The sequence below is a fragment of the Oncorhynchus clarkii genome, chromosome 25 (assembly GCF_045791955.1).
Source record: "Oncorhynchus clarkii lewisi isolate Uvic-CL-2024 chromosome 25, UVic_Ocla_1.0, whole genome shotgun sequence".
In the NCBI taxonomy this organism is placed as follows: domain Eukaryota; kingdom Metazoa; phylum Chordata; class Actinopteri; order Salmoniformes; family Salmonidae; genus Oncorhynchus; species Oncorhynchus clarkii.
This window is the reverse complement of record NC_092171.1, coordinates 1,931,153-1,955,993: the sequence shown is the minus strand read 5'-3', so window position 1 is coordinate 1,955,993 and position 24,841 is coordinate 1,931,153. Positions and strand designations below refer to the sequence as shown.

Genomic DNA, 24,841 nt, shown 5'->3' with positions numbered 1-24,841 from the left:
ACTCAAATCATCAGACTGTTAAATAGCCATCACTAGCCGGCTTCCACCCGGTTACTCAACACTGCACCTTAGAGGCTACTGTCCTATGTACATAGACATGGAACAGTAGTAAATGTAATACTGTTTTACTCATTTCATATATATATATATATTTTTTTTTTATTCCAGCGCATGAAACATGACACCAACACGTTACAAATAAAGTTGTATTGGTCACATACACATATTTAACAGATGTTATTGTGGGTGTAGCTAAATGCTTGTGTTCGTAGCGCCGACAGTGCAGTAGTATCCCATAATACACACAAATCTAAAAGTAAATGACTCTAGTCATTGCCACTCCGACATTGCTTGTCCTAATATTTATATATTTCTGAATTGTATTATTTTACTTTTAGATTTGTGTGTATTATGGGATACTACTGCACTGTCGGCGCTACGAACACAAGCATTTAGCTACACCCACAATAACATCTGTTAAATATGTGTATGTGACCAATACAACTTTATTTGTAACGTGTTGGTGTCATGTTTCATGCGCTGGAATAAAAATTCACTGAAATTTACCATACGCACAAAAATCTAATTTCTCTCACATTTTGTGCATAAATGTGTTTACATCCCTGTTAATGAGCATGATATCCTTTGTCAAGATAATCCATCCACCTGATGACTGGTGTGGCATATCAAGAAGCTGATTAAACAGCATGTTCATTACAGAGATGCACCTTGTGCTGGAGATAATAAAAGACCACTCTAAAATGTGCAGTTTTGTCACACAACGCCACAGATGTCTCAAGTTTTGAGGGCTCATGCAATAGGCATGCTGACCGCATGATTGTCCAATTTTGTTTAATTTAGTTTAATTTTCAATTCTGTATCATAAGCCGTCTCCAACGTCATTTTAGAGAACTTGGCAGTACGTCAAACTGGCCTCACAACCGCAGACTAACACAAGCCCAGGACCTCCACATCTGGCTTCTTCACCTGCAGGATCGTCTGAGACCAGCCACCCAGACAGCTGATGAAACTGAGGCGTATTTCTGTCTGTCATAAAACCCTTTTGTGGGGAAAACAAATTCTGATTGGCTAGGCCTGGTTCCCCAGTGGGTGGGACAGGCCCGCCCATGGCTGCACCCCTGCACAGTAATGTGAAATCCATAAATGAGGGTCTAATTTATATATTTAAATTGACTGATTTCCTTATATGAACTGTAACTCAACAAAATCTTTAAACATTATCATTTTGTTCAGTATAAGATGTTATAGGTGACTGAATTGAATGTTACCCACCTCGGTCGATCTGCTCTGGAGTTGATGCTCCTGGACAGGTCGTCATCGCTGTCATACCTCCGGGGGTTGTCAAAGAAATAGGCCCTGGAACTGAAGCTGTGGCTGTTGATCATTCCTCCTGGTGCCTGGGGAAAAGGACACTCTCACAGTTTAATAAGTACTTTCGGACAAGAAAAACATGCCTTTATATGTACTTACACCATAGTAATAACACTAGAAATATCCTTGTAAGTACATCATATATGGGCCCAAATCGTTTCCTACTCATTTGTGTTTCGAAGTTAGTGTAGTTGTAACTTCCACCGGTGATAAATTAATGTTTTCAAACTAGATGAGATAAGCTGATAACTTTAAAATAAAGGCCCCTTAAAAGCTCATGCTGTTTTAAGCTACCCTGTACCGAGGTAGGCAAACATTTGACTAATGTGCTTTCAAACGCATATATGATTCATGTGAGCTCCTTGATTGGCTGGTTTACACAAAGTCAATGGCCCTACTTCACTTTTACAACATAAACACCGCGTTGCACTCTGGGATCAGTAGGGATGTAAATTTGAAACGTCTGCACCCAAGGTAAACCCAGGTGAAACGCGGGGTCCGGAACCGAAACAACAGTATGTCCAAAGTAAACTGCTGTGTACCGTACTGCCGGTGTTGTGCCGAAAAGCTTCCCCCTGCCAGAATCCCCCCTCTTTCGCGTGAACGCGCACACACTCAGTTCTTCATTGCTGCGTCTTGCTTGCTAGTTGAGATTTCTGATCAAGTTCGGTTGAATTTCATTTGATTTTTTATGTCTGTTTGATAGTGGGGATGCACTAGTAAAACCTGCAGTTTTCGGTGTGGCTATTTGTTTCAAGTGTATTGAGTTTATAAATAAATCTCTTTGCCAAAATCTGTCATCTCTCCCATGTCTTATTCGACTAGTAGTTGTTCTGAAAAGTTCATTGCTTGCCTACATTTTACTCCTATGTTTAATATAACACTACTACTAACTTTGGTTGCTTATCCTGACGTGAAGTTTGTTCTATAGAAAGTATTTGACTCTAGCCATAAAATTAAGGAAACTATAAAGGGGTTGGGGGGCGGATTTTCTTGCCTGCCGAAAACGTGTGCAGGAGGAGTCAATTGTCTTTTCAAATACGGACAAAGATGTTAACATCATGTGAGAAGAAATAGCAGTCACTCTCCTCCAAAACATTGGTATGGTCAATTTCTTATTTAATATAATTGAAGATCAAAAAAAACATTTATATGATGACCTGAGCCGACTGTGCCACTTCTGTGGAGAGGTGGACAATAATGAGGAAGACACTAACTGGGTAATTGCTTGTTCACTTCTAAAAAGGCATATTTTTAGGAGTACAAATTTGAAAAACAGTAATATTTCTAGCGGTAGTATCATTCGCTTTGTCTGATAATGAAATAATTATAATTCAAGAAAATGTATTTAATGTTTTAAATATATTAACATTTTTCCTCATAAATTTCAGATTGGTTGTGACCGCCGCCCACGATGGTTCCACCAGTCCTGTATGAAAACCATCCCATTATTGGAAGATTATGTCTGTCAGGACGAGGTTAGGCTCGAGTTCCAGGCGACAGCATCACCTGGAAAACTTTCCAGAAAAAGTGGACTAAATGTTCAGTCGAGCTGTTGCAGCTTTCCAATATTTGTTTATGCTATTTGTCTTTTATATTTGATTTGTCATTTTATATCTTATTGCGCAAAGATCGAAAATTCTATTTCTTATTTAATGTTTGTTAACAAATGTAACTTAGTGATGTTTTTGTGTCATTTGTGTGATAATATTTGTGTATCATCATTATTTTCTTAAACATTACAAAATGTTATTAAAATAAATGTTTATGTTTCTTTATACTCTAATTTTGCATTCTGTGGCACAGACTACTGGTCAACATGACCGACCAAAATTATTCTGAAGTGTGCCAGGCCTTGCAGTCCAAAGATAGATAGGGGGAAGAATTTCGGCAGGCAAAAAAATGGCCAAGCCAATTAACCCAGTCAATTAACCCATGTCAGCTAACATGTTTTACATTGTTAAGTTAGTTTAGCGGACAGCTATCTAAATTTGTTATCATGGTTGAATTACTATCCGGGTGGCCCCCATTGACTTTGTTAGTCAGATATTATATTAAAAACTGCAAACATTTCTCTCCAGCCTATGGCCAAATTTGTAGAATTGCATGAAATGTAAAACAGCAAATATTCCTCTCCGCCCCAAGGCAAAATAAGAAGAACAGCAAAGACTTGACTTTAAAACTTTTTTAAAAATGTATCTCCGCTGTCAAGCGGGGGGCCACTTAAATGTTTTTCTACGCATTCATGAAGTCATGCCATCACATTTAAAAAAAAAAACAGACTGGACAATGTGATGTGCAGGTCTCAGGTTTGATTCCAGTTTGGAGCAAGGATGAGATTGTCTATTTCACATGCATTCATTCTTACCAAAGTCGTTAAAAAGGGAAATAGGAAAAGCACCAAGCCTCGTAGGCCTAATAACTTACCTCTATAATAACACATTGTGGTGTAGGTCATTTGTGTGCACATGCATCTGCGTATATTATATTAATGACCTAGTGTTATTGAGTCTGAGAGAAGCAAGAATAATATATCTCTGTCTCTTTCAGGCTCCTCCTGGGTCTGTGCAGACTGCGAGGGAGGCGCTGGCAAAGCAGAACATTTGCCTTGTGACACCTAATTTTCTGCACCCCAGTGGGAAAAAAATGGGCATACCAAAGTTGGTAGAGTCGGTTGCCATTGCAAGGGTACGCAATCATGTCAAGAGGTTATTGGTGCAGGGTTAAGCTGTGGCATATACTTGGAAGGAAAGTTCCACTCACTTACTGGAAGCACATCAATAACATATTTCAACTGTGTGCTCTGCTAATACTATTCTGGCCTCCTCTTGTAGACTGAAGGTGTGGTGTGCATGATTTTACATCAATCAGTAGTACAGTGTGTGGCATGTCTGGATATACCACTACCCAAGGTAGCTATAACCAAACACAATGATTTCACATCACTATGTTTTGCTGCAAACAGTTTAATTCATCATTGTTGTTGGAGAGACAGTAACCTGGTGGTGGATGAGGAGATCAAAACCTTCCTTAACAACCCGCAGGATCTCCCCGGCTTTCATAGGGCAGGTCACAAATAATACATGCGTTTATTCTGCTCAGACATCTTTTAATGGGTTAACTGTTTTTAATCTGTACTGTGATATTTCTTGTGGAGATGTAACATTTGGATATTGACTGAAACATTCGTTACACTATATACATTTATAAATATATGAATTGTTATAGATAATATAATAAATAGAAAATACAAACAATTTACAATACTTGTTTGGTTCTCATTTCATTTTGGACCAAGAGTGGACTTCCTAAGTACTTGGACAGTAAACTAATTCTAATCATCACTGCTGAATGCATTCAGGTTGGCATTTTGCCTAAAATTGTGCTCACTGTGGAAGTTTAACAGTTTCTCTTTCAGTTTTCCCCAAAAGATGGGATAAAACATCACCCTGACCACTAGCATATCCTCTACAGAATTTGTGAACACTTCAAACTCACACCACCTTCTCTGGGTTACTGCTATCTGCATCTGTACTTGATAGTAGAAGGATGTGTAGAGTGGTTTTGTTTCATGCAAACAATGGTATCGACTTCATGCAGAGGAAATGACTGCTTACTGCCATCGACCTGAACTGCCTGCACTGGGGACCAGTGATGCCAATTTAGCAATTTTGTTGCTAGATTTAGCAACTTTTTTTTTCAAACAGCAACAAATTTAGCTACTTTTAAAAATTTATTTCGAACTTTTAGAAACTTTTGAATAGTGACTTAAACGCTAAAATGCACGCATTTTCCCCTCTAAATGACACAAAACTTTCCAGTCCCAAAACACGTGCCTGGCTGCAAAAGTGCATAGTGAGTGACGTCAGCAGCAGGCGCTCAGCTCGTGCACAGGCAGCAGCAGGCCAGCAGCAATTTCAGCAAATTGCAAATCATTGTTGGCTGACTGCAGCAGTAGTACGGATTCGACGAGCCAAACCCAATGAATATAGTTGGTCACGAACATTTGATCTTGAACAGAACTTACAACATCAATCAACATGTCTCAATCAAAATTGTACAGCCAGAAGTACAGAAAAGAGTGGGAGTCTGTACCTGAACAAAAGTCAAATAATATTTTTTCCCGGGATGGCCAGTCAATTTGAGTTATTGTACGTTATTATACGTGATTGTGTATTCTACGCAGTTTTACGTTATCACGCAATGACATCACAACGGAACGCAACTTTTAGCAACAAATCAACCTGCCTCTAGACACTTACCCAGAAAATTAGTTGGCAACACTGCTGGGGACTCTGCAGGACTGGCTGCTAGATCAACAAACAAGCCGCATTCATAGTACACCCTTATTGCAGCTCCTTCCTCTTGTTTCTGTCTAACATACTTCTCTACTGTCTCATGCTCCACTCCATACTTGATTGCTGGCACACTCTTTAACCGGGATGTCCTGATGTAAATTATGCTCCTGATTAACCCTTCTTAACTCTTCTCCTTTCCTGCACATCTCTTGGCTAAGCTTGTTGATATACTTCCTTTCTTGTTCTGAAACCAAAGCCTGTTTCTTGCCTGGCCAATGACGTCGTTTTGAATCTGCTCCTTTTGAACCCCATTTTTTTTTTTAAGGACACCAAATGTCCATGGTACATAAAGGTGTGGCTTGCATGATCTACTACACAGCTCTACTGTGTCCCTAACTAAATTCCCAACCTGCCCCAATTTCAAATCATGGCCACCTAATTATCCCTCACATCCTTAATTGGCAAATATCTCTCCTCATCTCTCCACCTGATAGTTGATGTGTGGTGAGCATTCTGGCCCAAAATGGTTGCCATGCAATGCCCAGGTGGGTGGCACACATTGGTAGTGTCCCGTGAGAGCTCCTGATCGACATGTGTACATATGGTGCATCGAGTTGGTTGGTAATAAACAATGATTCATTTAAGATTTCCACGACAATCCCTTTAAATAAATTACATCTTAAACTTCACCAGGAAGCAATTTGATGGGACAGGGTGAGATAGTGGTCTTACATAGAGTAGTCCGGTGTCATGGTGTTTTGTCTTAAAGATCCTCAAGGCCTCTGCTGTTTTGGTCATGTTAGGCCTTGGTCATTTACAGGCTTTGTACTGGCTGTACGCCTCCAATGCCCTTTTCATGATCACTGTATGTCTTTCTCCTAAAATAATGGAAATTAAAAGAGGACATTCTGACAATATTTTTGTATGATTAGCCTATATGTAGGATTTGAGTCAGCCCAATCAATATAACCATATTTACTGTTTAGGAAAATCACTGACACAGGTCAGGAGACTTACCTATTCTTACAGGTCTATGGCAGCAATTGCAGCTTGGGGGTGCTGTGTTGATGTCAGTGCTAATTGTATCCAGAAGACCAAACAGAAGTCTAGCCACATGATTGCATTTATCACCTGGCCCAGCCACACAGGTACAGGGGGCCCTTGCCACTGGTCCTGTATTATGGATGACCAGTCCAGTTTGGTCGTTTTTTTTTTCTTTAAATGAGGCAAGGACTTTGCCCTGACATGAGTAGCATCCTGCACCTTGTTGAGTTCCACATCACTCACATGGCCTGAGCTAAATACATTGTACCCTTCTTGAGAGGCTTCTCCACCACAGGTAAAAACATGAACTCCTTCCCTCCCTGATTCCTATTGTTCTCTTTGTGAGGGAGTCCACTATTGAGCTGTAGGAGAATTCGTCTGGGATGTTCAACGTATTATCCCCCCCCCCCAATTCTCTGCCTTTGGAGGGGGTACACTGTCCTCACTCGGAAATACCAGATACAGAATACTTAGCTAGGTTATTTGCTATGGCTTGTGCTTAAGTGTATAACATTGGACCTGGGTATAACACAGAATTACATAATGTTCAATTTTCTAAATTGTGTTGGACAAATGGTAGGTAGAGTGAGAAGATAACCGTTCATTGGTAATGTTAGCTGGCAACAGTGAACTCAGCTAGATAATGTTAGCTAGCTACGCTACCAGCATAATCAACTAGCTAACCTTGTTACTAAACGTTTATTAGACTTGCTTTTCGACAACAACATCCCACTACATTGCAACGTATGAGACACTTGTCATCATTATCTTCTATAACTGCTGTTGAAAGGGTGGCTCCCTTCAAGTATTTTTCTCAAAGTCAGCGCAGACATGTCAGCTACCTATTGAATTGCACTGTTCACCTTTTGAATTTGACGGAATTTACTCCCCTATCAATCCTAGAGTGCAATGCGCTGTTTACATTATGACGTAAAAGTGAAATAAGGCTATTGTCTTACTAGGTTCTGATTGGGCCTCTGTACCCTGAAGAAGACCACAACCAGACTGGTGGGCAGCAGCTCCCAGAAAAAGAGGATGATCCCAAAGATGATGTAGGCCTCTCCTCTGATCTTCTCGACGTCTGCCTGGAAGCACAACACACATCGATCAAGCATTCAGAGAAATGAAACAGACAAACACACACACCAGAAAGATTAAAGACACACAGGCAACACAACCCGAAAGAGGCAGATGTTGGGGGACAACAAGACAACGACACTGACAGAGATTGACAGCATGTGTACAGAGGGATTTCCATGATGACAGGAGATTTATACAGACACAATGAGTAATTAGAGCATGGATAAAGACATGCAGACAAGTATGTCGACTGAGAACTAAATATACCTTAAGATTATCCCTCAGATAATCACAAATACACACATTTACGCAATGTTGTATACTACAGCCTACTACTTGTAATTATATGATAAATTCAATCGAACCAAGATGGATAGATTAGACAGGAGACAGAGAAACAGAAACAAAGACACACGAGTGTGTGTGCTTATATGTGTCCGACAGACACATTTAAACTACATTTAAAGCAATAAACCAAGACAGACAGACACCACACACACACACACACGCACACACACACACACACACACGCGCCCCAGATGGCCTATGGGAAAAATGGAAACCTCCAGTACAGGGCCGTCTATTTCAGGGGTTGAGCTCAAATCTAGGTCACTAGCACCAGGCAGCCCTTGGGTGTGCTCCCCCTCCTTGCCTTGCCTGACTGAGTTATTTATAGACAAACAAAGACCTTTCCCCCATAGAGCCCATATCCTCCCAAATCCCCTCAAATGGATTGTTGCTGCAGCAGCCACAGAGCTCTCAGCCACTCAGCAAACAAAACTGGATAGGATGGCTCTGTCATCAAAGCATCCTTGGACTGAGTGAAATCAAGCCAAGTGTCAACTTAGAAGGGAGACTGGAGAACAGTTGTAAAAATGGGTTGTATATATATACACACAGATTCACAGAGGGACCCATATACACATACTGTACATACAGTGCCTTGACTTGACTTGTTCCACACATTGTTGTGTTACAGCCTGAATTTAGAATGGATTCAATTGAGATTGTGTCACTGCCTACACACAATACCGCATAATGTCCAAAAGTGGAATTATGTTTTTAGAAATGTTTACAAATTTATTAAAAATGAAAAGCTGAAATGTCTTGAGTCGATAAGTATTCAACCCCGTTGTTATGGCAAACCTAAAAAAAGTTCAGGAGTAAAAATGTGCTTAGCAAGTCACATAATAAGTTGCATGGACTCACTCTGTGTACAATAATAGTGCTTGATTTTTGAATTACTACCTCATCTCTGTACCGCACACATACAGAGTCGGTCCCTCAGTCGAGCAGGGAATTTCAAAAACAGATTCAACCACAAAGACCAGAGAGGTTTTCCAATGCCTCGCAAAAAAGGGCACCTATTGGTAGATGAGTAAATGAAAGCTGACAGTAAATATCCCTTTGAGCATGGTGAAGTTATTAATTACACTTCGGTTATTGCATCAATACACCAAGTCACCACAAAGATACAGGTGTCCTTTCTAACTCAGTTGCCGGAGACAAAGGAAACCACTCAGGGATTTCACCATGAGGCCAACAGTGACATTAAAATAGTTATAGTTTAATGGCTGTGATAGGAGAAAACTGAGGATGGATCAACAACATGGTAGTTACTCCACAATACTAACCTAAATGACAGATTGAAAAGAAGGAAGCCTGTACAGAGTAAAAATATTCCAAAACATGCATCCTGTTTGCAATAAGGCACTAAAGTAAAACTGCAAAACATTTGGCAAAGAAATTAACTTTATGTTCTGAATACAAAGCGTTATGTTTGGTGCAAATCCAACACAACACATCACTGAGTGCCACTCTTCATATTATCAAGCATGGTGGTGGCTGCATCATGTTATGTGTATGCTTGTCATCGGCAAGGACTATTTTAGAATAAAAAAATAAATGGAATAGAGCCAAGCACAACAGCACATCAAAATCCTAGAAGAACGCTGGTTCAGTCTGCTTTCCAACAGACACTGAGCAGCAAATTCACCCTTCAGCAGGACAGGCCAAATATACACTGGATTTGCTTGCCAAGATGACACCGAATGAAGTGGCTTTAGTTACAGTTTTGACTTAAATCAGCTTGAAGATCTATGGTAAGACTTGAAAATGGCTGTCTAGTCATGAAAATGGCTGTCTGTCAACCAACTTGACAGAGCTTGACGAATTTTAAAAATAATAATGTGCAAATATAGTACAATCCAGGTGTTCAAAGTTCTTAGACACTTACCCAGAAAGAGTCACTGCTAAAGGTGCTAGGTGTGAATACGTATTTAATTTTCAATAAATTGTGCAAAAATTTCTAAAAAATATGTTGTTTTCACTGTCATTATGGGGTATTCTGTGTAGATGGGTGAGAAATCTATTGAATCCAATTTGAATTCAGGCTTAAACCAAATGTGGAGAGGTATAAATAATTTTTGAGTCATAAGTGCTTACAGTGTTCACAGACACAAAACACACACACAGAGCCATGTAAAGCCAGACACATTATATAAGCATGAACACACACAGATGAGCACACATATGCACATTGCACACACATGGACTTAAATTGGGCATACACGTGTGCACAATTGAGAAACAACATGTGTGTTGACACATGGAGATGTATGTAAAAAAAAAAAAAAAATCAACCATGCAACTAATGAAGAATGGATGTGACTGCCAGTAAGTTACATACATAGCCTAATCACACACACAGGGTGTTTGCAGACTAATCAGCAATATTATAGATGATTAATTATGTCAGACAGCAGTTGTATGTGTGTCTGTATGCGTGTGTTTGGCTGGCAGCACAGCACTGTGAGCTTTGGATATCTAGGACAGCAAGGTTCACTGACGGTTAAACAGTCCTGACACACACACACACACACGCCCCTAGTCCTGTCACAGTGACTTAACTGGAACTATCTTCATCATCACCATTTTATGTGTATGTGTGTCTGCGTGCATGCTTGTGAGGGTGCGTGGGTTATCCTACCTGGTCAGAGACGTTGTACCAGCTGTAGTTGAAGGGGCTGGGCCGGTCCTCTGGAGAAAGAGCCACCACCACCAGGTTGTAGCAGGCCCTGGACATGTAGAGCAGGATGACTGCAGCCCCGATGGCTGTAGCCTGGCACACTGACGTACCCTACAGGGAGAGGTAGGAAGGAGGGAGAGGGGAGAAAGAGAGAGAAGTATAGTGAGTATTGTTCATGTACTGTATGTTACCCCTCTAGAGAAAGGTATGTACAGTTCCTTCAGAAAGTATTCCTACCCCTTGACTTATTCCAAATATTGTTGTGTTACAGTTGCAATTCAAAATGTATCACTTTTTTTATACCAATCTACATACAATAACCCATAATGACAAAGTGGAAAAAATGTTTTAGGAAATGTTTGCAAGTTTTTTTGAAAATGAAATACAGAAATATCTCATTTACATAAATATTTACACCCGAGTCAATACATTACAGCTGTGAGTCTTTCTGGGTGTCTTTAAGAGCTTTGCACACCTGGATTGTACAATATTTGCATATTATGCTCGAAAAAATTATTCAAGCTCTGTCAAGTTGGTTGTGGATCATTGCTAGACAGCCATTAAGTTTTGCCATAGAATTTCAAGCTGATTTAAGTCAAAACTGTAACTAGGCCACTCAGGAACAATCCATGTTGTCTTGGTAAGCAACTCCAGTGTATATTTGGCTTTGTGTTTCAGGTTATTATCTAGCTGAAAGGTGAATGTCTACCAGGGTCTGTTGGAAAGCAATTCTGAACTAAGTTTTCCTCTAGGATTTTGCCTTTGCATAGCTCTATTCCGTTTATTTTTATGAAAACAACTCCCTAGTCCTTGCCGATGACAAGCATACCCATAACATGATGCAGCCACCACCATGCCTGAACATATGAAGAGTGGTACTCAGTGATGTGTTGTGTTTGCCCCAAACATAATGCATTGTATTGAAGACAAAGTTGATTTCTTTGCCACATTTTTAGAAGTTTTACTTTATTGCCTTAATGCAAACAGGATGCATATTTTGGAATATTTTTATTCTGTACAGGCTTCCTTCTTTTCACTCTGTCATATAGGTTAGTATTGAGGTGTAACTACAATGTTGTTGATCCATCCTCAGTTTTCTCCTATCACAGCCATTAACTCCTTTCGGACTGGGGGGCAGTATTGAGTAGCCTGGATAATAAGGTGCCCAGAGTGAACTGCCTGTTACTCAGGCCCAAAATAATATGCATATCATTAGTATATTTGGATAGAAAACACTCTGAAGTTTCTAAAACTGTTTGAATGATGTCTGTGAGTATAACAGAACTCATATGGCAGACAAAGACCTGAGAAAAAATCCAACCAGGAAGTGGGAAATCTGAGGTTTGTAGTTTTTCAAGTCATTGCCTATCGAATATACAGTGTCTATGGGGTCATATTACGCTTCCTAAGGCTTCCACTAGATGTCAACAGTCTTTAGAACCTGTCTCATGATTCTACTGTGAAGGGGGAGAGAATTACAGATGTTTGAGTCAGGTGTCTGGCAGAATGCCATGAGCTTAGTCTCGCGCGAGCCCGTGAGCTGCATTCATATTCATTTTCCTTTCTAAAGACAAAGGAATTGTCCGGTCAAAACATTATTGAAGATTTATGATAACAACATCATAAAGATTGATTCTACACATCGTTTGACATGTTTCTACGAACTGTAATATAATTTTTTGGAATTTGTCTGAACTTTTACCTGGACTTGCCCGCACCTCGTGAGTTTGGATTTGTGAACTAAACACGTGAACAAAAAGGAGATATTTGGACATAAATGATGGACTTTATCGAACAAAACAAACATTTATTGTGGAACTGGGATTCCTGGGAGTGCATTCTGATGAAGATCATCAAAGGTAAGTGAATATTTATAATGCTATTTCTGACTTTTGTGACACCTCCCCTTCTTTGGAAAATGGCTGTATGTTTTTCTGTGACTTGGCGCTGACCAAACATAATCGCAAGGTGTGCTTTCGCCGTAAAGTATTTTTTAAATCTGACACAGCGCTTGCATTGAACTCCGTAACTGTTTTAAAGTCACCATTCGCCACATGGTGAAATCTGGTGGTTTCCTTCCTCTCCGGCAACTGAGTTAGGAAGAACGCCTGTATCTTTGTAGTGACTCAGTGTATTGATAAACTATCCAAAGTGTAATTAATAACTTTACCATGATCAAAGGGATATTCAATGTCTGCTTTTAATTACCCTTCTACCAATAGGTGCCCTTTGTGAGGCATCGGAAAACTTCCATGGGCTTTGGGATTGAATCTGTGTTTGAAATGGACTGCTTGACTGAGAGACCTTACAGATAATTGTATGTGTGGGGTACAGAGATGAGGTAGTCATTCAAAAATCATGTTAAACACTATTATTGCACACAGTGTGAGTCCATGCAACTTATTATGTGACCTGTTAAGCAAATGTTTACTCCTGAATTTATTTAGGCTTGCCATAACAAAGGGGTTGAATACTTATCGACTCAAGACATTTCAGCTTTTCATTTTTAATACATTTCTAAAAACACAATAGCTCTTTGACATTACGGGGTATTGTGTGTAGACCAGTGACACAATCTCAATCTAATCCCTTTTAAAAGCAGGTTGTAACACAAATAAAATGTGGAAATAGTCAAGGGGTGTGAATAGTTTCTGGGGAGAATGACTGTCCCCTTTACTTGAAGCATGGATAGGGTTCAAGGTTGATCGCGGTAATTCAGGCATTGTTATAGTGAATGGAAAAATGTAAAGCTTCATGTTTAATCTTTGTGTAAAAAATGTATATACACTACCGTTCAAAAGTTTGAGGTCACTTAGAAATATCCTTGTTTTCCATGAAAACATAAATGAAATTAGTTGAAAAATGAATAGGAAAGTGTCAAGATGTTGACAAGGTTATAAATAATGATTTTTAATTTAAATAATAATGTCCTTCAAACTTGCTTTCGTTAAAGAATCCTCCATTTGCAGCAATTACAGCCTCGCAGACCTTTGGCAATAGAGTCTAGGAAATCTGAAGAAATTTCACCCCATTCTTCCTGAAGCACCTACCACAAGTTGGATTGGCTTGATGGGCACTTCTTACATACCATACGGTCAAGCTGCTCCCACAACAGCTCAACAGGGTTGAGATCCGGTGACTGTGCTGGCCACGCCATTATAGACAGAATACCAGCTGACTACTTCTTCCCTAAATACTTATTGCATAGTTTGGAGCTGTGCTTTGGGTCATTGTCCTGTTGTAGGAGGAAATTGGCTCCAATTAAGCACTGCCCACAGGTTATGGCATGGCGTTGCAAAATGGAGTGACAGCCATCCTTCTTCAAGATCACTTTTAACCTGTACAAATCTCCCACTTTACCACCACCAAAGCACCATCACATCACATTGCCTCCACCATCTTTTCATTTTTTCTGCCTCACGAATGTTGTTCTTTGTGATCCAAACACCTCAAACTTAGATTCGTCTGTCCATAACACTTTTTTCCAATCTTCTTCTGTCCAGTGTCTGTGTTCTTTCGCCCATCTTAATCTATTATTTTTATTGGCCAGTCTGAAATATGGCCTTTTCTTTACAACTCTGACTAGAAGGCCAGCATCCCGGAGTCGCCTCTTCACTGTCGACGTTGAGACTAGTGTTTTGCGGGTACTAAACTCAGCAAAAAAAGAAACATCCCTTATTCAGGACCCTGTCTTTCAAAAATAATTTGTAAAAATCCAAATAACTTTACAGATCTTCATTGTAAAAGGTTTAAACACTGTTTCCCATGCTTGTTCAATGAACCATACACAATTAATGAACAAGCACATGTGGAACGGTAGTTAAACTGTTGGATCTCTAGGGGCGCTATTTCATTTTTGGATAAAAAACGTTCCTGTTTTAAGCGCGATATTTTGTCACGAAAAGATGCTCGACTATGCATATTCTTGACAGTTTTTGAAAGAAAACACTCTGAAGTTTCAGAATCTGCAAAGATATTGTCTGTAAGTGCCCCAGAACTCATTCTACAGGCGAAACCAAGATGATGCGTCAAGCAGGAAATGAGCAGAATCTCTGAAGCTCTGTTTTCCATTGTCTCCTTATATGGCTGTGATTGCGCAAGGAATGAGCCTACACTTTCTGTCGATTCCCCAAGGTGTTTACAGCATTGTGACGTATTTGTAGGCATATCATTGGAAGATTGACCATAAGAGACTACATTTTCCAAGTGTCCGCCTGGTGTCCTGCGTGGAATTCGGTGCGCAAACGCCAGCTGCTTGTACTTTTCTATTTGATTGAGGGGAGAAACCATGCTTCCACGAACGATATATCATTGAAGAGGTATGTGAAAAACACCTTGAGGATTGATTCTAAACAACGTTTGCCATGTTTTCAGTCGATATTATGGAGTTAATTTGGAAAAAAGTTTGCGTTTTGAGGACTGAATTTTCGTTTTTTTTTTGGTAGCCAAATGTGATGTACAAAACGGAGCTATTTCTAATACACAAAGAATCTTTTTTGGAAAAACTGAGCATCTGCTATCTAACTGAGAGTCTCCTCATTGAAAACATCCGAAGTTCTTCAAAGGTAAATGATTTTATTTGAAGGCTTTTATGTTTTTGTTGAAATCTTGCGTGCTGGATGCTAACGCTAATGCTAACGCTAAATGCTACGCTAGCTAGCCACTTTTACACAAATGATTGTTTTCCTATGGTTGAGAAGCATATTTTGAAAATCTGAGATGACAGTGTTGTTTACAAAAGGCTAAGCTTGAGAGATGGCATATTTATTTCATTTCATTTGCGATTTTCATGAATAGTTAACGTTGCGTTATGGTAATGAGCTTAGGTCTGTAAATAGAATCCCGGATCCGGGTTTGGTCGACGCAACAGGTTAATACACTAACAGCTTAAAGATGCTAAGCAATTATGGTCACAGTTATGAAAACTTAGGACACTAAAGAGACCTTTCTACTGACTCTGACAAATACCAAAAGAAAGATACACGGGGTCCCTGCTCATCTGCGTGAACGTGTCTGAGGAATGCTTGCAAGGAGGCATGAGGACTGCAGATGTGGCCAGTCCGTACTGTGAGACGCCTAAGACAGCGCTACAGGGAGACAGGACGGACAGCTGATCGTCCTCACAGGGGCAGACATGTGACAACACCTGCACAGGATCGGTACATCTGAACAGCACACCTGCGGGACAGCTACAGGATGGCAACAACAACTGCCCGAGCTACATTAGGAACGCACAATCCCTCCATCAGTGCTCAGACTGTCCGCAATAAGCTGAGAGAGGCTGGACTGAGAGCTTGTAGGCCTGTTGTAAAGGCAGGTCCTCACCAGACATCACCGGCAACAACGTCGCCTATGGGCACAAATTCACCGTCGCTGGACCAGACAGGACTGGCAAAAAGTGCTCTTCACTGACGAGTCAAGGTGGTGGAGGGTCCGTCATGGTCTGGGGCAGTGTGTCACAGCATCATCGGACTGAGCTTGTTGTCATTGCAGGCAATGTCAACGCTGTGCGTTACAAGGAGTGTGGTACCTTTCCTGCAGGCTCATCCTGACATGACACTGCAGCATGACAATGCCACCAGCCATACTGCTTGTTCTGTGTGTGACTTCCTGCAAGTGTGTGATTTCCTGCAAGACAAGAATGTCAGTGTTCTGCCATGGCCAGCGAAGAGGTCGGATCTCAATCCCATTGAGCACGTCTGGGACCTGTTGGATCGGAGGGTGAGGGCTAGAGCCATTTCCCCCAGAAATGTCTGGGAACTTGCAGGTGCCTTGGTGGAAGAGTGGGGTAACATCTCACAGCAAGAACTGTCAAATCTGGTGCAGTCCATGAGGAGGAGATGAACAGCAGTACTTAATGCAGTGAGTGGCCACACCAGATACTGACTGTTATTTTTTATTTGGACCCCCCCCCCCTTTTGTTCAGGGACAAAATATTAAATTTCTGTTAGTCACATGTCTGCGGAACTTGTTCAGTTTATGACTCTTGTTGTCTCTCTCTCGTCTCTTGTTGTGTTCATACAAATATTTACACATATTAAGTTTGCTGAAAATAGAGTTTATTTCGCTGCCAGTTGAGGACTTGTGAGGCGACTGTTTCTCAAACTAGACACTAATGTACTTGCCCCCTTGCTCAGTTGTGCACCGGGGCCTTCCACTCCACTTTCTATTCTGGTTAGAGCCCGTTTGCGCTGTTCTGTGAAGGGAGTAGTACACAGCGTTGTACAAGATCTTCAGTTTCTTGGCAATTTCTCACATGAAATACCCTTAATTTCTCAGAACAAGAATAGACTGACGAGTTTCAGAAGAAAGGTGTTTGTTTCTGGCCATGTTGAGCCTGTAATCAAACCCACAAATGCTGATGCTCCAGATACTCAACTAGTCTAAAGAAGGCCAGTTTTATCTTTAATCGGAACAACAGTTTTCAGCTGTGCTAACATGATTGTAAAAGGGTTTTTCTAATGATCAATTGGCCTTTTAAAATTATAAACTTAGATTAGCTATTTATTTTTTTAATTCACCTTTATTTAACCAGGTAGGCCAGTTGAGAACAAATTATCATTTACAACTGCGAACTGGCCAAGATAAAGCAAAGCAGTTCGACAAAAACAACACAGTTACACATGGGATAAACAAACGTACAGTCAATAACACAATAGAAAAATCTGTATAAAGTGTGTGCAAATGAAATAAGGAGGTAAGGCAATAAATAGGCCAATAGTGGTGAAGTTATTATAATTTAGCAATTTACACTAGAGTGATATGTGCAGATGAGGATGTGCAAGCAGAAATACTGGTGTGCAAAAGAATAGGAAAAACAAAAATGGGAATGAGGTAGGTAGTTGGTTGGATGGGCTATTTACAGATGGCTGTGTACAGCTGCAGCAATCAGTAAGCTGCTCTGACAGGTGACGCTTAAAGTTAGTGAGGGAGATATGAGTCTCCAACTTCAGTGATTTTTGCAATTCGTTCCAGTCATTGGCAGCAGACAACTGGAAGGAAAGGCAGCCCAAGGGGGTGTTGGCTTTGGGGATGACCAGTGAAATATACCTGTTGGAGCGCGTGCTACTGGTGGGTGTTGCTATGGTGACCAGTGAACTGAGATAAGGCGGAGCTTTACCTAGCAAAGACTTATAGATGACCTGGAGCCAGTGGGTTTGGCGACGAATATGTAGCGAGGACCAGCCAACGAGAAAATACAGGTCTCAGTGGTGGGTAGTATATGGGGCTTTGGTGACAAAACGGATGGCACTGTGATAGCAAATTGGATGCAGTCTGAGTAGAGTGTTGGAGGATATTTTGTAAATGACATCGCCAAAGTCAAGGATCGGAAGGATAGTCAGTTTTACGAGGGTATGTTTGGCAGCATGAGTGAAGGAGGCTTTGTTGTGAAATAGGAAGCCGATTCTAGATTTAATTTAGGATTGGAGATGCTTAATGTGAGTCTGGAAGGGAAGTTTTCAGTCTCTTTTACCAGACACATAGAATATGTGGACAACTACAAACACCTAAGTCAGAACCGTCCAGAGTAGTGATGCTAGACGGGTGGGCGGGTGCGATAATCGAGAATTTCAATAAGCATTTTTCTACGGCTGGCCATGCAGGATGCAAATTTCTGTTTGAAAAAGCTAGACTTTGCTTTCCTAACTGCCTGTATATTGGTTTCCTAACTTCACTGAAAAGTTGCATATCGCGGGGGAAATTCGATGCTAATGTAGTACGCCACAGGATGTTTTTGTGCTGGTCAAGGGCAGTCAAGTCTGGAGTGAACCAAGGGCTATATCTATTCTTAGTGCAACATTTTTTGAATGGGGCATGCTTATTTAAGACTGTGAGGAAACCACTTTTAAAGAATAACCAGGCATCCTCTACTGACGGAATGAGGTCAATATCCTTCCTAGCCGGGTCAGGTCGATTAGAAAGGCCTGCTCGCCTAAGTGTTTTAGGGAACGTTTGACAGTGATGAGGGGTGGTCGTTTGACCGCGGATCCATTACGGACGCAGGCAATGAGGCAGTGACCACTGAGATCCTGGTTGAAGACAGCAGAGGTGTATTTAGAGGGCATGTTGGTCAGGATGATTTCTATGAGGGTGCTCGCGTTCACGGATTTAGGGTTGTACCTGGTTCCTTGATAGTTTGTGTGAGATTGAGGGCATCTAGCTTAGATTGTAGGATGGCAGGGGTGTTACGCATATCCCAGTTTAGGTCACCTAACAGGGACTAGTCTCTCAGTCCCTGCCACTGAAAAAAAATCCCCACAGCATGATCCTGCCAACACCCTGCTTCACCATAGGGACAGTGCCAGGTTTCCTCCAGATGTGACGCTTGGCATTCAGGCCAAAAAGTTCCATCTAGGTTTTATCAGACCAAAGAATCTTGTTTCTCATAGTCAGAGTTCTTTAGGTGCCTTTTGGCAAACTCCAAGCAGGCTGTCATGTGCTTTTTACTAAATACATTTTAGAATAAGGCTGTAACGTAACAAATGTAGAAAAAGTGAAGGGGTCTGAATACTTTCTGAATGCACTGTATATATGGTCATTTTTAGATATACAGGGTAAAGTTGATAATTTTATAATGAAGACAGCAATCACTTTTGCGAGGCACACTGCTAGGACTAGGACTCTTGGAAGATTAGTCCAAATGGGAACTAAAAGAGATCCAAATCAAATCAAACACTGCATGGCCAAAGTGAGAGGAAAAGATCATTACGTAAAAACTTCAACACCATTTGATTTTGAGATGGCGGTGAAATCCAAAGTTGTGATATACACACATAGGCTACGTCATAGCTAATTTGTAAACGGCAAGTATTGATACATTACTAGCTAAAACACAGAATCAAAGTCAGGAAACCAAAAAACATAGGCTACATTATCCCCCCTCTAATCTGATAGTGGTGAGTTACCCACCCACACACGCTCAGACAGATCCAGCTCAGAGGCGCAGCTTGAGCTCCATCAGCAGCAGTTTTTCATTTAGAATGGAAAATTGTGTTTATGCAACAAAATGTTAGAGCATCAATTCATTCTTTAATCAAACTAAATCACACAGAATAATTTCAAACTAAAAAGTATCATTCCTGAGGTTTGATTTGAATAGGGCAATCTATAAGCACAGACAAATGATTTTGAGGATCTGAAAGGATTAGGTATGGAGGAATGGTCTAAGATCCCTACCAATGTGTTCTCCAACTCATAAAACATTTTCGAAAAAAGCTCAGGGTTTCAAAAATGTTGACCACTATCTTTTTTAAATGTTTGTTTTATATTACTTCTGAAACAAAATATATTTCTCTGAGCAATTGTATTAGTATAACACCATTTGTTTTGCATATAATATAGCTCATTATTTGAATTATTTATTTTACAGTCATTTTTGCTCATCTTTATCAATGGTGTCAATAATTTCAGACCCCGCTGCCTTCAGAAAGTATTCACACCCCTGGACTTTTTCCCATATTTTGTTGTGTTACAGCTTGAATTAAAAAAAAATAAAAATAGATTGTGTCACTGGCCTACACACCCCATAACATCAAAGTGTAATTATGTTTTTCAACATTTTTACAAATTAATAGAAACATTTAAGCTGAAATGTCTTAAGTCAATAAGTATTCAACCCCTTTGTTATGGCAAGCCTAAATAAGTTCAGAAGTAAATATTTGCTTAACAAGTCACATAAGTTGCATGACTCATTCCGTGTTCAATAATAGTGGTTAACATGATTTTTTTAAACTACCCCATCTCTGTACCCCACACACAATTATATGTAAGGTCCCGCAATCGAGTAGTGAATTTCAAGCACAGATTCAAGCACAAATACCAGGGAGGTTATTCAAAGCCTCGCAAAGAAGGACACGACTGGTAGATGTGTAAAACACAGATCCTGAATATTCCTTTGGGCATGGCAAAGTTATTAATTAGGCTTTGGCTGCACCCAGCCACTACAAAGATACAGGCATCCTTATTAACTCAGTTGCCAGAGAGAATAAATTGGCAAACACATCACTGAGTACCACTCTTCAAGTATGGTGGTGGCTGCATCATGTTATGGGTTTGCTTGTCATCGGCTAAGACTAGGGATTTAAACAATTTTTCTTAAATAAATGGAATACGCACAGGCAAAATCATAGAGGAAAACCTGATTCAGTCTGCTTTCCAACATACACTGGAGACAAATTCACATTTCAACAGGACAATAACCTAAAACACAAGGCCAAATATACACTGGAGTTGCTTACTAAGATGACATTGAATGTTCCTGAGTGGCCTAGTTACAGTTTTGAATGAAATCAGCTTGAAAATCTATGGCAAGTCTTGAAATTGGCTGACTAGCAATGATCAAGAAGCAACTTGACAGGGCTTGAATCATTTTTAAAACAATATTGGCCAAATATTGTACACTCTAGGTGTGCAAAGCTCTTAAAGACTGTAATCACCACCAAAGGTGCTTCTGCAAAGTACTAACTTAGAAATACCTTTGTAAATGTGATATTTATGCATTTAATTTTCCAAAAATGTGCAAAGATGTCTAAAAACATGTTTTCACTTCGTCATAATGGGGTATTGTGTGAAGAAGGGTGACAAAAATATATGTTTAATCCATTTTGAATTCAGGCTGTAACACAACAAAATGTGGAATAAGTCAAGGGGTTTAAATACTTTCTGAAGACACTATGTAAATGTGTTATTACTGTATGTCATTTTCAATAAATTAGGAAACATTTCATATTTTCACTTTGTCATTATGGGATATTGTGTGTAGATGGGTAAGAAAGAAATCTAATCAATTTTGAATTGAGGCTGTAACACAATACAATGCGGAATAAATCCAGGGGTATTAATACTTTCTGAAAGCACTGTATGCATGTATGGGGTAACGGCATGAACAAACAGGACACGGTTCAATACCAATCAGATACTTATTGTCTATCTACCTAGCTACAAAATCAACAACTTTTACAGTTGCTAGTATTTAACCCCTGCTTGCAAACCCAATTTGATAAAGATTAAACGTTTAATAATTAATTGATTGGTTAAGTGACTGATTTGTTAGTTGGTTGATTGGTTAAGTGGCTGATTGGTTGAATGATTAAATTATGTATTAGTTAATTTGTTGATGGGACTAAATGACTGATTGAGGACGGTCCAGTACCTTGGACTCGAGGTAGACGTTGGCAGAGGACATCTTGGCGATCTTGAAAATGCACACGGCCAGCGAGACGGCGCAGAGTACGAAGAGACTGTCATTGACCAGCACCCGGGCCAGCACCACCTGCCTCACCTCTGCCTCGCCCACATCGCCCCCAATGCCACCCTGCACCAGCATGGCGCATGTTAGGTTCACCACAAGGAAGAAAAGGCTGGAAAAGGTGAACGCCAGGCGAATGGGCACCCTGTGCAAAAAAACACACAATTATAGGTGGTACGACAAAATATTTAATTGTTGTACTGGTAAGACTTCCCTGTAGCATTGTTTCCTGATCGTAGATTCGTTAGTGTCACACCAAAGAGTTCAAAATATCTGACCCATATTACCGGGGAAATCTTCTTTTTTTTTTTTCATCCTGTCGTGGGTCATAAAACTACATGCAAGGCGCATTTGTTTTACAACTTGTTTAGTCATGTTTGTTTTCCAGATTAGCTAGCTTGCTAACAACATCAGTACATCCAAACACTTGGAGGGACAGAAATCAAGGAAGGGATAACTTCAGGAGAGATGTATTTTTTACTTTATTATTTACTTAATTATTTTACCTTTATTTAACGAGGTAAGTCATTTAAGAACAAATTCTTATTTTCAACAATGGCCTAGGAACGGTGGGTTAACTGCCTTCTTCAGTCTTGCATGTCGTCATCAAACATGGCGCTCTTATAGACAGTGTACATTTTTCAATGCAACACACCTCAATATAAAAATAGTGCTTTTAGATAATGTAGAAACCTAATATTCCACAAATTACTTTTTAATTTCAATGACAGGTATTTATTTGTACCAACATTTTAGCTTTTTATAATAAGCTAATGTATTGACAGGGTTACACATATGAGTTTCTAGGGCACAGCATGTGCTTTAGAAGTAGCTACAATTAATACAGGCTGTATTTCAATCGATTTTGGGAGCACCAGCGCTATCAATTAATGTTTTTTATTTAGAGCCCTTAACACACAACATTACAATAATTCTACACAACAATAAATTGACCATAAGCTTGAAACACCCCAAACCCATCCTACTGCACTGGCTCACTCAATCTTCACAGTTCCCCCTCTCTCTTTATCCCCTAACTCTTCTCCACTCTTCCTTTAGACCCTCCCCCCTTGCAGGATGTGTGAGTGTATTTGTGTATTAGTGTGTGTATTAGTGTGGGTGTGTGTGCCGTCGAGTGAGTGAGTGAGTGAGGCGGGGGATTGCAGAGTACCAGGATGGAAAGGGGGGGGAGTTTGTGTGGTGGATTTGGGGATTTGAGCTCACAGCTTTTCACTCCGCATCAGACATTAAATCAGCTGATCAAAGTGCTTATTAGTCCAGAAATTTGGACCCCACCTTCCCCGTCCACATCAAAAAGCCAAGGGTGGAGACAGCTTAGACGAAGCTCAGGGGGCATAATTCGATTTCATCAAGGTTATCGGGCACTCTGTTACAATGTATCTACAATAATACCCTTCAGTCATACAGTAGAAGCCAGAGTCATAGATACTGTACACACAGAGCTTGGCCAACTTGGTTTTGTATCTAGGGCTTGGAGTATCTGAACGAGAGCCATGTTGGCACCAAAGGTTAGAAAGATCCCATTCTAGTAAGAATGTATTAGAATGTTATGTTAGTCCCATAGAGTGATTTGCAATTGGCAGAAACGGTAGCAACTGTAATGCATCTACCTTTTTTCAATTTTAGTAACAGATTTTGGGAGGTTTCGAGGGGGTTTGACAAGGTCCCACATAAGACTTAACTGTTGTGTGTCGCTTCAAACAACCATTGCATTTCAACTCTAATTTATTTTTCACCAAAAAACATCCCTTCTATTACACCAGCTTTGATTTGGGTTATTGGAGATTTGATGCCCTCCTGCCCTACATCCTCTCCCCTTCTTTGTCCCTCGACCCACCCCACCCATCAAAAACACAGTTAGACTAACCCAGATACTTACCTGTATTTGTTAAGCTCCGGAGAATATTTTGCATTGGCTTTAAACATTATCTGGGGAGACAGAATGGGAGGGGGGAGGGACACATTGTTATTGACTGGCCGATATGTGGTGGAAGCAGTCTGACTCAAAATGGCCACCAATGTGAATCACAAAGATGGATTCCGGGCTGGTGGGCTCTATGACTCTGTATATATGAATGGACAAAGCCATCGATCACGTGACACCATTTGTTCCTATGTGAAAACTCAATAGTGCATTTGAAAGCCAGGAAGTTTCTTAAGATGGCCTGGGAGATTTATGTAGACATAACATGCTCAGTTTGCGCTAGCTCAGTGCTGCCCCCTTTCATTGAGTATCTCAAGGTGAAGGCCAAATGGGTACTGCAGGCTGCCATTAGCAACTAAATTACCCCAATAACTTTTTCTGTGTGCAATTTTTAAATATGTTCAAGGACATACATCTGGTGTAATATAAGTAATTATTGGTACCATGACTGTCTTCCAAATTTTAGGGATCCTGTTTTCTGCAAACAATCCCTGCAGTATTGCGGTCGGCCTTGAACTTCGTGGCTTCAATGAGAAGGGGCAGTCGTTGTCCCCTAAGTGGGGTGCACACTTTGGTTGTGTACGAAAGGGGGTAAAATATTAAGCGGTGTATACATGCAATCTGTATCAGGTCTTCAAAGGACTTTTCACACTACTGAGTCGAACAGAGCTAAGTCCAACCAAGCTGTACTGAGCCGGCCTGATTACGCATTCATCGTGGTTGCTGGTTGCTGACAATGTGAAAAGAAAATATCCGAACCAATTCAGTTTGGGATGGCACAATAGTGTGAAAAGGAGACCAACTGT

At 40.4% G+C, this 24,841-nt stretch overlaps 1 protein-coding gene across 2 annotated transcripts in view; it reads right to left on the bottom strand.

The window, feature by feature from the left end:
• The window catches only part of LOC139383342 (G protein-coupled receptor 137Ba-like), a 59,714-nt gene that overhangs the window by 3,703 nt on the left and 31,170 nt on the right, over positions 1–24,841 (bottom strand). Inside the window, exons 2-6 of one of the 2 annotated variants that reach the window (XM_071127845.1) lie at positions 23,991–24,040; positions 21,995–22,235; positions 10,804–10,953; positions 7,694–7,819; positions 1,294–1,418 (exon numbers count right to left, since the gene is read on the bottom strand). In XM_071127845.1, coding sequence (XP_070983946.1) covers positions 1,294–1,418; positions 7,694–7,819; positions 10,804–10,953; positions 21,995–22,235; positions 23,991–24,040 — 692 coding nt within the window. The remainder of the gene's footprint in view (positions 1–1,293; positions 1,419–7,693; positions 7,820–10,803; positions 10,954–21,994; positions 22,236–23,990; positions 24,041–24,841) is intronic. The other variant, XM_071127846.1, reaches the window with a different exon arrangement.